The sequence below is a fragment of the Boleophthalmus pectinirostris genome, unplaced genomic scaffold, assembly GCF_026225935.1.
Source record: "Boleophthalmus pectinirostris isolate CB_2022bp ecotype Guang Dong unplaced genomic scaffold, ASM2622593v1 HiC_scaffold_14, whole genome shotgun sequence".
Taxonomy (NCBI): Eukaryota; Metazoa; Chordata; class Actinopteri; order Gobiiformes; family Gobiidae; genus Boleophthalmus; species Boleophthalmus pectinirostris.
The window spans coordinates 25152726-25165834 of record NW_026571047.1 but is presented as its reverse complement, the minus strand read 5'-3'; the positions used below and the strand labels follow the sequence as shown (position 1 = coordinate 25165834).

At 38.7% G+C, this 13109-nt stretch overlaps 1 protein-coding gene across 1 annotated transcript in view; it reads left to right on the top strand.

Moving 5' to 3' along the window:
• Window positions 1-12809, top strand: part of nrxn1a (neurexin 1a) — a 323968-nt gene extending 311159 nt beyond the window's left edge. The window contains exons 26-27 of the mRNA XM_055150076.1: window positions 6648-6656; window positions 12508-12809. Of these exons, the coding sequence (XP_055006051.1) occupies window positions 6648-6656; window positions 12508-12809 (311 nt within the window). The remainder of the gene's footprint in view (window positions 1-6647; window positions 6657-12507) is intronic.
• Window positions 12810-13109: the final 300 nt, after the last annotated feature.

Below are 13109 nucleotides of genomic sequence, written 5' to 3'. Positions count from 1 at the left end.
GAGATGTGTTTTGTTTCATTCACTCATGTTTAAAGCACAAAACCTGCATATTTAGGCTGGTTTCCCTCAAACAGAAAACACAGTTCCACCTTATGATGTCATGTTTTTAAACTCTTTACACCTTCACTTCACATTTGGATCATTTCATTTCCTGGAATCACCTGAATTAAATGTAAAATGAGCTGTTAACTTGAAATAGAGCTGCTCAATTATGGAAAAAATCATTATCACGATTATTTTGGTCCATATTGAAATCACGATTATTCAAATGATTATTTTTTAGTTACACGATGCATTTATTCAGCATTTCTCTCTCTCAAAAACAAAACAAAACACTTTGTTATTCATAATTCACACAAAACTTCCAAACTGAAAATAAATAAAGGCTACAAATATGAACCTTAGAGCAGTTTTTGTGATGTATAAAACATAGACAAACATAAATGTATCCAAAATAAACTATATATCCAGCTGTTTTACAATCGCCATATTTAAAAACTAAAATAAATATACTAATTTGTATACAAAATATCCCAAAATAAATGTTAAGCTTTATGATTTCAACTCGATTATTTGAGTTTGGAGATCATTTGACATGCAAATCGAAAATTACGATCAAAATTCGATTAGTCTTAACTTGAAACATCACATCACAAGTATTTTGAGCTTTGGAAATGTAAACAGACTAATAAAAATAATTAAAATAAGAATAAGAATAAAAAAGAAAGACTCAAATGTGTGAAAGAAACAAAACACAACTCCAGTTTTTAATGAGGTAATAGTTTTTGTGTAATATAGGACCTTTAATATCTACAATAGCAAGAAAAATCCTAATTATATTATGATTTTATCTGCTCACTTTTTATAAATAACAGTGTACACTACATTATTTTATAGTATTTTGCATATAAAGTCAAAAATTTTCTGTGTGGATCAATTAAAATAGCTTTCCTTGTGGAGAAACGCAACATTAAATTCAATTCAATCAAGTTTTTATACATTTTTTATTATATCTTTTTTATTTTCTAATATTTGTTGTTGTTGGCTGATTTATCTTTTCTGCTAACGAGTATTTTATTGAATTTTATATGAATTTTATTGCTGTTTTGTGTAATAATATGGGTACGTTTTATGCATTCAAGTACGTGCGGCAGTAATATCAGAGTAAAGTAAAGAGTGGTGCCGTTATTGATTTCTCGATATATTACTCTGAGGTAATTGAAGACCTGGGGCTGTGATCCCTTTCACTGTAAAAGCTTTTCCGTGTTTAACCAAAAGGCTTTCAGACCAATCGAATTATCTCCAGGTTTCATTTGTGGGACCGTGCAGACGTTATAATAACATAAAGTCTCTTCACAATGGCACCTGCAGAATGAATGCTTTGTTATTGAGTTTGAAACTGAATAAAAGATTAAAGGTTTTAAATGTAACTTCGTCTCAGAGCGTCGCCAAAACTCCACTGTCTATAAGAGGGGCGTTAGAATTCATTTAGTTCTGATTTAGACTTAGTTTAGTTCTAGTTTAGTCCTCAGTTAGACCTGGTTTAGTCCAGTTTTTGTGGTTTAGTGAAGCTCTTATGTGTTTCCAGTTTAATATGATCAGTATCTTTCACGTTCTACGACCTGGTTTAGTCCTGGGTTAGACCTGGTTAGACCTGGGTTAGACCTGGTTTAGGGGTTAGACCTGGTTCAGTCCTGGTTAGACCTGGGTTAGACCTGATTTAGTCCTGGGTTAGATCTGTTTTAGTCCATTTTTAGACCTGGTTTAGTCCTGGTTTAGACCTGGTTTAGTCCTGGTTTAGACCTGGTTTAGTCCTGGGTTAGACCTGGTTTAGTCCTGGGTTAGACCTGGTTTAGTCCTGGTTTAGTCCTGGGTTAGACCTGCTTTAGTCCTGGTTTAGTTCTGGTTTAGACCTGGTTTAGTCCTGGTTTAGACCTGATTTAGTCCAGGGTTAGACCTGATTTAGTCCTGGTTTAGTCCTGGGTTAGACCTGGTTTAGTCCTGGTTTAGTCCTGGGTTAGACCTGGTTTAGTCCTGGTTTAGACCTGGTTTAGTCCTGGTTTAGACCTGGTTTAGTCCAGGGTTAGACCTGGTTTAGTCCTGGTTTTGTCCAGGATTAGACCTGATTTAGTCCTGGTTTTGTCCAGGATTAGACCTGACTTAGTCCTGGTTTAGTCCTAGTTTAGACCTGGTTTAGTCCTGGTTTAGACCTGGTTTAGTCCAGGGTTAGACCTGGTTTAGAGTCCTGGTTTAGTCCTGGGTTTAGACCTGATTTAGACCTGGTTTAGTCCTGGTTTAGACCTGGTTTAGTCCAGGGTTAGACCTGGTTTAGTCCTGGTCTAGTCCTGGCATAGACCTGGTTTAGTTCTAGTTAGACCTGGTTTAGTCCTGGATTAGTCCTGGTTTAGTTAGATCTGGGTTAGTCCTGATTAAACCCTGATTTAGTCCTGATTTAGTCTTGGTTTAGTCTTAGTTTATTCCTGTTTTTTCCCCACATAAAAAATAACTTATAGCCAGAAGTGAATATTTTATAACCAAGTTTAGATCAAACCATAAAACAGTCCTCCGTTACTATAGCAATAACACAATTAAAAACTAAATATTATATCTTATCGTTATAAAACCTAATAGTCCTCAAAAAAAAAATCAGAAAGCACTCATCATTTTCGTGAAACCCTTGGACTGTAAAACGTTAGAGCTCAGTATCTCATCTCTGCGTCAGTTTGTTATAATGTTATGCTCGCTCTGTGCTCCGCTCCTGTACTTCAACTCATCTTTTATTTGTTTACCTGCTTTGCTCGCTACACCTTGTTACCCCGGCGCTAATTCCTTTACCCACAACGATTTAACAACGCCATAAATCCCGGCACCTCTGCTCCGCTTGTAGTTTGCTGTCACGAAATGTCAGATGCCACTAATAAAAATTGATAAATGCTGCGTGTAGCTCAGCCTCCTCCTCCTCTCTCCTCGTCTCTCGGTTTGTGGAAGTATAATCTTTAATGCGGTGATTTGCAAACAGACGTAGCAAATCAGAGTGACAGTGTGAAAAGACAACGAAAGTAAAATGTAACGTACAGTACGGCTCTAACTGTCTGACTTTTAATGAGCTGTGTCTGATTTCTGCTTTCTTAAAATGCTTTCTGAGTGTCTTAATTATTCACTACGATGAGTTTAGAAGCGTTTTTCACAACTCCAGAGGAGTTTTGTCATGACCAGGGGTGTAGTGGGTGTGGTATGCAGGGCTACGTCGTCCACCCACTTCTCCCGACGTGAGATATAAAAAAAAATAACAAAATAGCCGACAACTTAAATGTCAAACTGGAGCTTTTGGCAATGGTGAAAACAAACTTCATAGGCTCATGATATCTGCAGGACTGTTCTATAGTGACCTGAGACATGAGGGACCAGGACTGAACTAGAACTGAACCAGGACTGAACCAGGAATGAGTGTTGGGACAGGCCTGAGGTGCGCCCGCGTAGACCGTCTGGTGACTACAGGCAAAAGAACCAGCACAGAGCTCCGCCCCCCACAGGGCTAAGTGCAGCCGTCGCCCGATCGCGCTTTGTGGAAATCTTGTTCCAAGAACTCGGGGTTTAGACCTGGTTTAGATTTGGTTTAGGCCTTATTTAGTCCTGATTCAGTCCTGCTTCAGTTCTGGTCTCGTCCTGGTTTCATCTTGGTCTAGTCCTGGTTTAGTCCTGGTGTATTTCTGCATTAGTTCTGGTCTTGTCCTGGTTTAGTTCTGGTTTAGTCCTGGTTTAGTTCTAGTTAAGTTCTGGTTTTAGTTCTGGTCTAGTCCTTGTTTGGTCCTGATCTAATCCTGGTTTGGTTCTGGTGTATTCCTGGTTTAGTTCTGATCTAGTCCTGGTTTAGTTTTGGTTTACTTCTGGTCTAGTCCTGGTTTAGTTCTGGTCTAGTCCTGGTTTAGTTCTAGTTAGGTGTTCTGGTTTTAGTTCTGTTCTAGTCCTGGTTTAGTCTTTATCTAGTCCTGGTTTAGTCCTGGTTTAGTCTTAGTTTAGTCCTGGTTTAGACCTAGGACCTAGTTTAGTCCTTGTTCAGGCCTAGTGTAGTCCTAGTTTAGTCCTGGTGCAGACCTACTTTAGACCTTGTTTAGACCTAGTTTAGTCCTGGTTTAGACCTTCTAGTATAGTCCTGGTTTAGATCTAGTGTAGTCCTGGTTTAGATCTAGTTTAGTCCTGGTTTAGGCTTAGTTTAGACCATGTTTAGACCTAGTTCATTCCTGGTTAGGCCTAGTTTTGTTCTGGTTTGTAGTTTTTTGTCAGGAAATGTCAGATACCTGTAATAAAAATTGTCAAACGCTCCGTCTCTCTCCTCTGTCTCCTTTTCTCTCTCCTCTGTCTCCTTTTCTCTCTCCTCTGTCTCCTTTTCTCTCTCCTCTGTCTCCTTTTCTCTCTCCTCTGTCTCCTTTTCTCTCTCCTCTGTCTCCTTTTCTCTCTCCTCTGTCTCCTTTTCTCTCTCCTCTGTCTCCTTTTCTCTCTCCTCTGTCTCCTTTTCTCTCTCCTCTGTCTCCTTTTCTCTCTCTCCTCTGTCTCTGTCTCCTCTCCTCCTCTCTCGTTTTTCAGAAGTATAATCCTTTAATGTGTTGATTCGCAAACAGCCGTGCCCCCGAGCTGCGTCCCACTCGCGCTCACTTGTCGCATTAAAACAAGAAAGTTCATGTCAAATAATTTGTCATGATGATCCATTGTGTTTGTCCCCGGCAGCAGCAGCTCCGGCTCCGCCCACCGCCTCAACCTGGAGCTCGATTAATAAAACACACTCACACTCCGACTGTGGACTCATTAGGACAGACGCAGACTAATGAAAGTGTGGGCTTGGTCCTCCTGGAGACCGCGTTTGGGTCTGGTCTAATCCTGGTCAGGTCTTGGTTTGGTTCTCTTCTAGTCCTGGTTTATTCCTGGTTTAGTCCTGATTTAGTTCTGGACTAGCTCTGGTTTAGTTCTGGTCTAGTCCTGGTTTAGACCTTAGTTCTGGTTTGGTTTTGGTCTAATCCTAGTTTAGTCCTGGTCTAGTCTTGGTCTAGTGCTGGTTTAGTCCTGGTCTAGTCCTGGTTTGGTTCTGGTCTAGTGCTGGTTTAGTCCTGGTCTTGTCCTGGTTTAGTCCTGGTTTGATTCTGTGCTAATCCTGCTTTGGTTCTGTTCTAGTCCTGGTTTAGTCTTGGTCTAATTCTGGTTTAGTCCTGCGTTGATTCTGTTCTAGTCCTGGTCTAGTGCTGGTTTGGTTCTGGTCTAGTCCTGTGTAGTCCTGGTTTAGTCCTGGTCTGTTTCTCGTCTAGTTCTGGTTTAATTCTGGTCTAGTCTTGGTTTAGTCCTGGTTTAATTCTGGTTTAGTCCTGGTTTAGTTCTGGTTTAGTAGTTGTTTGTTTCTGTTCTAGTCCTGCATTAGTTCTGGTCTAGTCTTGGTTTAATTCTGGTCTAGTCTTGGTTTAGTCCTGGTTTAATTCTGGTTTAGTCCTGGTTTAGTTCTGGTTTAGTAGTTGTTTGTTTCTGTTCTAGTCCTGCATTAGTTCTGGTCTAGTCTTGGTTTAGTTCTGGTCTAGACTTGTTTTAGTCCAGGTCTAGTCCTGGTTTGGTTCTGGTGTAGTTCTGGTTTGTTTCTGTTCTAGTCCTGGTTTAGTCCTGGTCTAGTCTTGATATATTTCTGGTCTAGTCTTGGTGTAATCTTGGTTTGGTTATGGTCTAGGCCTGACCTAATCCTGGTTTAGTCCTGGTTTTTATTCTGTGCTAGTCCTGGTCTAGTCCTGGTTTAAGTCCTGTTCTTGTCTTGGTCTATTCCTGATCTAGTCTTGGTCTAGTCCTGGTTTAGTTCTTGTTTAGTTCTGGTTTAGTCTTGGTCTAATCCTTTATTTTGTCCTGGTCTAGTCCTGGTTTAGTCCTGGTTTAGTCCTGGTCTAGTCCTGGTCTAGTTCTGGATATTATTTTAAAAATATTTACCACACCTCATTTTCGATCCCAATTTGGTTACCATAGTGACAATAAAAAACATACTTACAGTACATAAAGCTGCACTGTGCAACTTTTCTCTTACACACCTCCTGCTTGTGCCCATGTCGATGTTAGTTCTTTGCCTAGAATATTCCACAGTATGGCATTAAAACCCATCCATTTCCATGAAGCGAGACAAGCAGGTGACGCCAACATACCAAGTTATAGTTCAGATCTGTGGAGAGGCGAGCCCACTCACAGTAACAATGCAAGATTTTCCAGTTGTTTTTTTTTTTACAATTAAAGACCTGATTGAGTAAACGTAAAAAAAATAGGTAAGTTTAAAGCTATACTGTGGAACATGCAGGTAGAGCAATAACATCACCATGGAGACAAGCAGGTGCAGATCCTCATCCAGAAAAGTTACACAGTGCGCCTTTAACAGATGTAGTTGTTAACGGAATAGAAAAGTGTGTGCTCTTTGCTTCAGTCATTACTATTCAGTCTGATGCTCTGATGACATTTCGCTGTTATTTAAATGACAATGACGAAGGATCGCGCTGGGAAAAATATGGACACGCTTGTTTCAAATCTGGACGGAGAAATAAAAAGTGATGTGAGATATTTGTACAAACACGAGTAAAAAAAAAAAGAAACATAAAGGGAAGGAACTGACAGGAAATATGGCTCAGGATTTTAAGGTAAACTGGGTCACAGCATTTCCAAAACCGCAGTATCTATAAGAGGCACCTAGTTTAGTCCTGGTATAGATCTGGTTTAGATGTAGTTTAGACCTGGTTTAGTCTTGGTTTAGTCCTAGTTTGGTCCTGGTTTAGAGTTTAGTCCTGATTTAGATCTAGTTGAATCCTGGTTTACTCCTGGTTTAGACCAAGTTTAGTAATTGTTTAGACCTTGTTTAGTCCTGGTTTAGTCCTTGTTTAGACCTGGTTTAGACCTAGTTTAGTCCTTGTTTAGATCTAGTTTAGACATAGTTTAGTCCTGGTTTAGATCTGGTTTAGTCCAGGTTTAGACCTGGTTTAGTTCTGGTTACACCTAGTTTAGAAATGGTTTAGACTTTGTTTAGATCTTGTTTAGACCTAGTTTAGTCCTGATTTAGATTTAGTTTAGTACTGGTGTAGACCTAGTTTAGTCCATGTTTAGACCTAGTTTAGTCCCTGTTTAGATCTAGTCTAGTCCTTGTTTAGACCTAGTTTAGTCCTGGTTTAGACCTAGTTTAGTCCTTGTTTAGACCTAGTTTAGTCCTTGTTTAGACCTAGTTTAGTCCTGGTTTAGACCTTGTTTAGTCCTGGTTTAGACCTAGTTTAGTCCTTGTTTAGACTTAGTTTAGTCCTTGTTTAGTCCTTGTTTAGACCTGGTTTAGTCCTGGTTTAGACCTAGTTTAGTCCTGGTTTAGATCTGGTTTAGACCTAGTTTAGTCCTGGTTTAGATCTGGTTTAGACCTAGTTTAGTCTTTGTTTAGACCTTGTTTAATCCTGTTTAAGAGCTAGTTTAGTCCTGGTTTAGTCCTGGTTTAGATCTGGTTTAGTCTTTCTTTAGATCTAGTTTAGTCCTGTTTTAGACCTAGTTTAGTCTTTGTTTAGACCTGGTTTAGTTCTTTTTTTGAGCAAGTTTTTTGCCTCTCCACAAATCTGACTTGTAACGTGGCCTGGTGGCATTGCAGATTTGTCTCCATTGAGAGATTGATAAGTTTGATGCCATTCTGTGGAACATTCGAGGCAAAGTTATTAGTCTGTTCCACCTTGTGATGTCATGTAGTGGTAGTTTTCAAGTTAACATCTACATTTACCTTGAGTTCAGTCGAGATTGACAACTCCAGGACTGAAATTATCCAAATGATTCAAGTGAAGGTGTGTGGCGTTTTTGAGTTAAACGTGCGTGAATGAAACAAAACACAACTCCAGGTTTGTTTTTGACGAGGAAACATAATAACTTTAGAAAAACAGCGTAAAAAAAGCCTTTATCCAAAATCCCAAAAATACCGGATAAAAGATGACAGTTAATTATTTTCGCATTTATCACAATATGTTTTAAAAATCAGTCTGGCACATTTAGATAAACATAGATTTTGCACATTCACAGACCATTTCACCCCTTTCTGTTTTAATATTCCCCACAGATTTGCCTAAGAATATCCCTGTTAAGTGTGACAGTGTTTTTTGTACGGGAGCCGGTGCACTGCCTGACTCTGTTACAGCCTGTCCAAGTGTGGGCGTGTGTATTTTAGTGTATCTCGCTTTTCAGTATTTTTTGGCCCTCTGTACAGTTTCCTCTGCGCTATAGAAAACACAAGCAGCCACTGTCCAAGATGGAAAGAGTACAAAAATGTCTGAGAAGCAGATATCGAGATCAACTCTGTCACCAAACTCTCAGTGGGAGTGACTGCTGCGGAGGAAGTACCACGAGGAAGTTCATATTTATGTTAAAAGTGCATTGCGTAACTTTTCTGGTGCGGGTTTGTCTCAATGGAGATGTTATTGCTTTGCCTGGATTGTTCCATGGTGTGACATTATTATTCATTATGCGCATTTCTATTGCTAAAAAATACAGTAATTCTCTCTGTGAATAGGTTTGCCTCTCGACAGATTTTCCATCTTATAGTTAATGTAGGGCCTCCGCTCAATTTCATTTCTCTCCAGCGACTAGGTCAGGAATCGGAATACATTAGACGTTTCGCAAAAACACCAGAAGTGCGAGTTTAGGCACCAGCCAATCAGCGAAGAGACATATATTCAGTGTTGGCAATGATTTCCAAAATCGAGGATTTAAAGCCGGAACAAAGAGAATGTTTGGTGAATTTTATCAAGGGGAAAGACGTTATTGCCCTTCTTCCTACAGGATTTGACGCATTACATACGACCAAATAGCAGCCATTGGTTAAATAAAAAAAAGTACCTGCCTACCATTGAGCGAACGGTTTGTACAAAGTGAAACTGGCTGATGAATCAGGCTATCTTATACTTGCCTCTCTTGAGATTACCATATTTTTCAGATGCACTTTAAATCCTTTAATTTTCTCAAAAATCGACAGTGCACCTTAATTTATTAATTCTGGTTGTGCTTACTGACCTCGAACCGATTTTATGTGGCACACGGAGCTAAAAAATCTGACAAAATGTTTTAGTACGACTTTGGTAAACTACGAAGCCGCACCGTTTGATGGAATGTCGGAGCATTACGACTGCTGTACAGTAAAGGGTGAAGTTTATTTCTGCATCGCTTCAACGCACACTGCTACTGTCGTCACCTTGTCGCAGAAAGGACGCTCGTATTCAATTGAGTCGTGTCCTTTCCTCCGATTGTTTTTTCAGAGCTTATAGTTTATGCAAATGAGCCATGTGGTTTTAAGTTTAATTTCTGTAAAACGTAAACAAATGCGCACAAAGCCGCATTAAACACATTATTACTCAATGTATATTTGAGTCCTCCTTGTAGAAAATGAAAAAAACTAACTTTATTTAAATGATCCACCCACATTCACATTCATAATACACATTTCACCAAAACAGGGAGGCAACGGCGAGTGAAATACACCACGATCTGCCAATGGATCGTGGACGCCTGGGCTAAAGGATCAGTCTCAAGTGTCGTCCGTATGTTTCGCTTAATGCGCCTTATAATCCGGTGCACCTTATGTATGAAAATAGACGAGAAAATTCAACATGATTGCGTTTTATAATCCGGTGCGCCTTATATAATAGGTTTAATCTCTGTCCTGGAACATTCTAGACAAAGCAATAACAGGTGATGGACCCTCCACCAGAAATGTTACACAGTGCACCTTTAAGTTTATTTTATTTTATATTAATTAAGCCTATAATATCGCATTTCTACAGTACATTATTTCATATAGTGAGTGAGTTATATAAGTGAAGGGCTGGTGTTAATCAATCGTGACTTTCAATTACGTTTTATTCTTTCTTATTAAAGCAGAAAATGGCTTTCAGTGTTACTTCCCTGTATAGAAATGATATGGACATTTAATATGAGTGCAATTTAACTATTTAAAAACAGTCTTAATAGTCCATTGGCTGCAGATTATTCATTAAAGAAGTTAATCAATCCGGCTCTTAATTAAAAATTGATTAATCAGACACTCAGCCTTATATAATTTGCTTTCTACACTAAGGAAAATAATACCAGTGTTTATAAGACTGACACTGATATTTTAGACTCTCAACATAAAATAATAGTAGTTTTTTTAAAAGTTGCATTGTGTAACTTTTCTGGTGAAATGCTTTTTTCCATTTCTTTGTCTGGAATGTTTCACAGTACAGCATTAAACCTTTCTATCTTCATGGAGACCAAGCTCGACCAAGTTACACAGTCAGAATGTTTGTTTTTCTAGATATTTTTGAGCTATAAAACCACCTGTATTTGAATAAATGTAAACTCGAGCTGTTTAAAGTCATACTGTGGAACATTCCAGGCAGAGCAATAACATATTGATAGAAACAAGCAGGTGAAGGACCCTCAGCCAAAAAGGTGTAAAGTCTACCGTTATGGAGTCAGTTTTGAGCCAAATAGTTCAAAGAACACTTTTAAAACATCCAGCAAAAAAGTATAAATCAAAATACCAAATTAATAAAAAAAAAAAAAAAAAGTGATTAAATAAAATAAATACATTTGCAATCAAGTTATGTGTAATTGGGTAACACTTTATAATAACTACACCTTATTTAGCCTTAATAAAGCATGAACAAAGGCTTAATTAATAATGAACAAAGACTTAATTAATAATGATTCACGCTCAGTAACTACTTAATTATTGCCTTAATTCACACTTGCACTGAATTTGCCTGTGCTGTAAATAGTTACTCATGATTATTTCATACTTAATTACTCATGAACTAACCATTTGAGCATTTATTAAACATTAGTAAGCTATGAGAGAATGATTTACAATGCAATGATAATTCAGGCAGCTATTATCTGTTATTTAAGTCTTTTTAAGAGCTTTTCGAAAGTGAACACGAATTATGCTTTATTAAGCATTTAGTAAGCGTGAGTCATTATTAATTAAGGCTAAGTAAGGTGTAGTTATTATAAAGTGTTACCTGTAATTGTGTAAAATATCTGTCTTTGACTCTTTCTCAGTTTTATTTGATGATATCTTTTTTTGGTTGCGATTCCAGTCTTCTCGTTTGCGCTGCCTGACTTTTTGTTTGCAGTTTTGTTTGCACGGACGGCTGATCTTGGAGCCTGACCCGGAAACTGTTGTAGACATTTCCTTTTGGCATTGTTTGTATGTATGTATGTATGGCATGAAAACTTTCTATCTTCATGGAGACCAAATCCGACGGAAGTTACACACAATGTTTTAGGTCTTTTTGAGTTATAAAACCTCCTGTATATGCATAAATGTAAACTAGAGCTGGATAAAGTCATACTGTGGAACATTCCAGGCAGAGCAATGACATACTGATAGAAACAGGCAGGTGAAGGACCCCAAAGAATTGTGATTTTTGGTTCATACTTGTCCAAATGAGACTCAGTTTCAGTTTTATTGTCATTAGACTTGGACAAATTTAATTAATCCACAAGGGAAATTATTCGAACACTGTAACTCAAATTACAATATAACAAAGAGTAAAAAAAAGTAGCTGGCAATGAAATTCAAATTACAAAATGCTGTGTACTGTTGCCATCTTATTACAAAGCATTGTATTGTCCACAGTTAGTGCACAGTTAGCATGCTATTTGTTGTTAATTAAAGGGCACATATTATAGTTTTCTGATCTATGTTATAAACAGACCTGGAGTTGTGTTTTCTTTCATTCACACATGTTTAACACACAAACCTGCATATTTAGGCTGACTTCTTCTCTCAAACTGAAAACAAAACACTCTGTTCCACCTTGTGATGTCATGTAGTGATACAGGAAGTGCTCCACCGTGTTTTTAAACTCCACACATCTTAACTAGAATCATTTGAATGATTTCAGACCTGGAATTATCAGTCTCTTCTGAACAAAAAGATAAAAATGTAGTTGTTAACTTGAAAACTACTACTTCATGACATCACAAGGTGGAACGGGGGATTTTGAGCTTTGGAAATGTGAAACAAAACACACAAGAATGGAACAAAACACAACTCCAGGTCTGTTTTTCGAGGAGGTAACAACGTTTTATCATGGCTTAAAGCTCACAAGAGTAATTTTTAGGACCTTCAAAGGTGCATTATGTAACTTTTTGTTTGACATATCCCTAGAAACATCTGCTTGTTGCTATGGATACGTCATAGCACTGGCAGGAATGTTCCACGCTATGACATTAAACAAATCTACTTTACATTTATTCAATTACAGGTGGTTTTACAGCTCAAAAATACCTAGAAAAACAGGCATTTCCACTGTGAGCGGGGGTTGCCTCTCCACAGATCTGACCTGTAACTTGGTCTAGTTTGTTCTCCGTGAAGATAGAAAGTTGGAGAAACGGATCTGACGGATCTTTGACGAGAAAAGTTACACAATGTGGCTTTAAAGTAGCAAAGAAACGCAAATTACAATCACAATTTTTCCGTTTTTCTGTTTGTCTCCACAGCCCGGCCTCCGCTGCCCGAGGTCAAAGTCTTCACGGGTCCGGTCGGCGAGGTGAGGGAGAGCAGCAGCACCACGGGGATGGTCGTCGGGATCGTCGCCGCGGCAGCGCTGTGCATCCTCATCCTCCTCTACGCCATGTACAAGTACCGCAACCGCGACGAAGGCTCCTACCACGTGGACGAGAGCCGCAACTACATTAGCAACTCTGCCACCCAGCCCAACGGTAGCGCCAAGGACAAGCCACTGGGCATCGCCAAAATCTCGAAAAACAAGAAAAATAAGGATAAGGAGTATTACGTTTGAAAACTGGGAGATTTATATATTAATGGTATATGTACATAAATAGTTATATCCGAACATACACAGAATTACACGAAGTTTACTCGGAAACGCAAGCACAAACATCGCCCAAGCACATCTCAAAACGCATCACATCGAAGCACACATCGAGGCACACAAACAAAGCGACAAAGGACCATTGTACAGTATCTACCAATGAGATTCTCTATGTACAAGAGTAGAGAGATCGGTTTTATTATAATTACTTCATTCCAGTTTCAAAAAGCACCAAAATCGGCGACGAAGGAGGGACCACCAACCGAG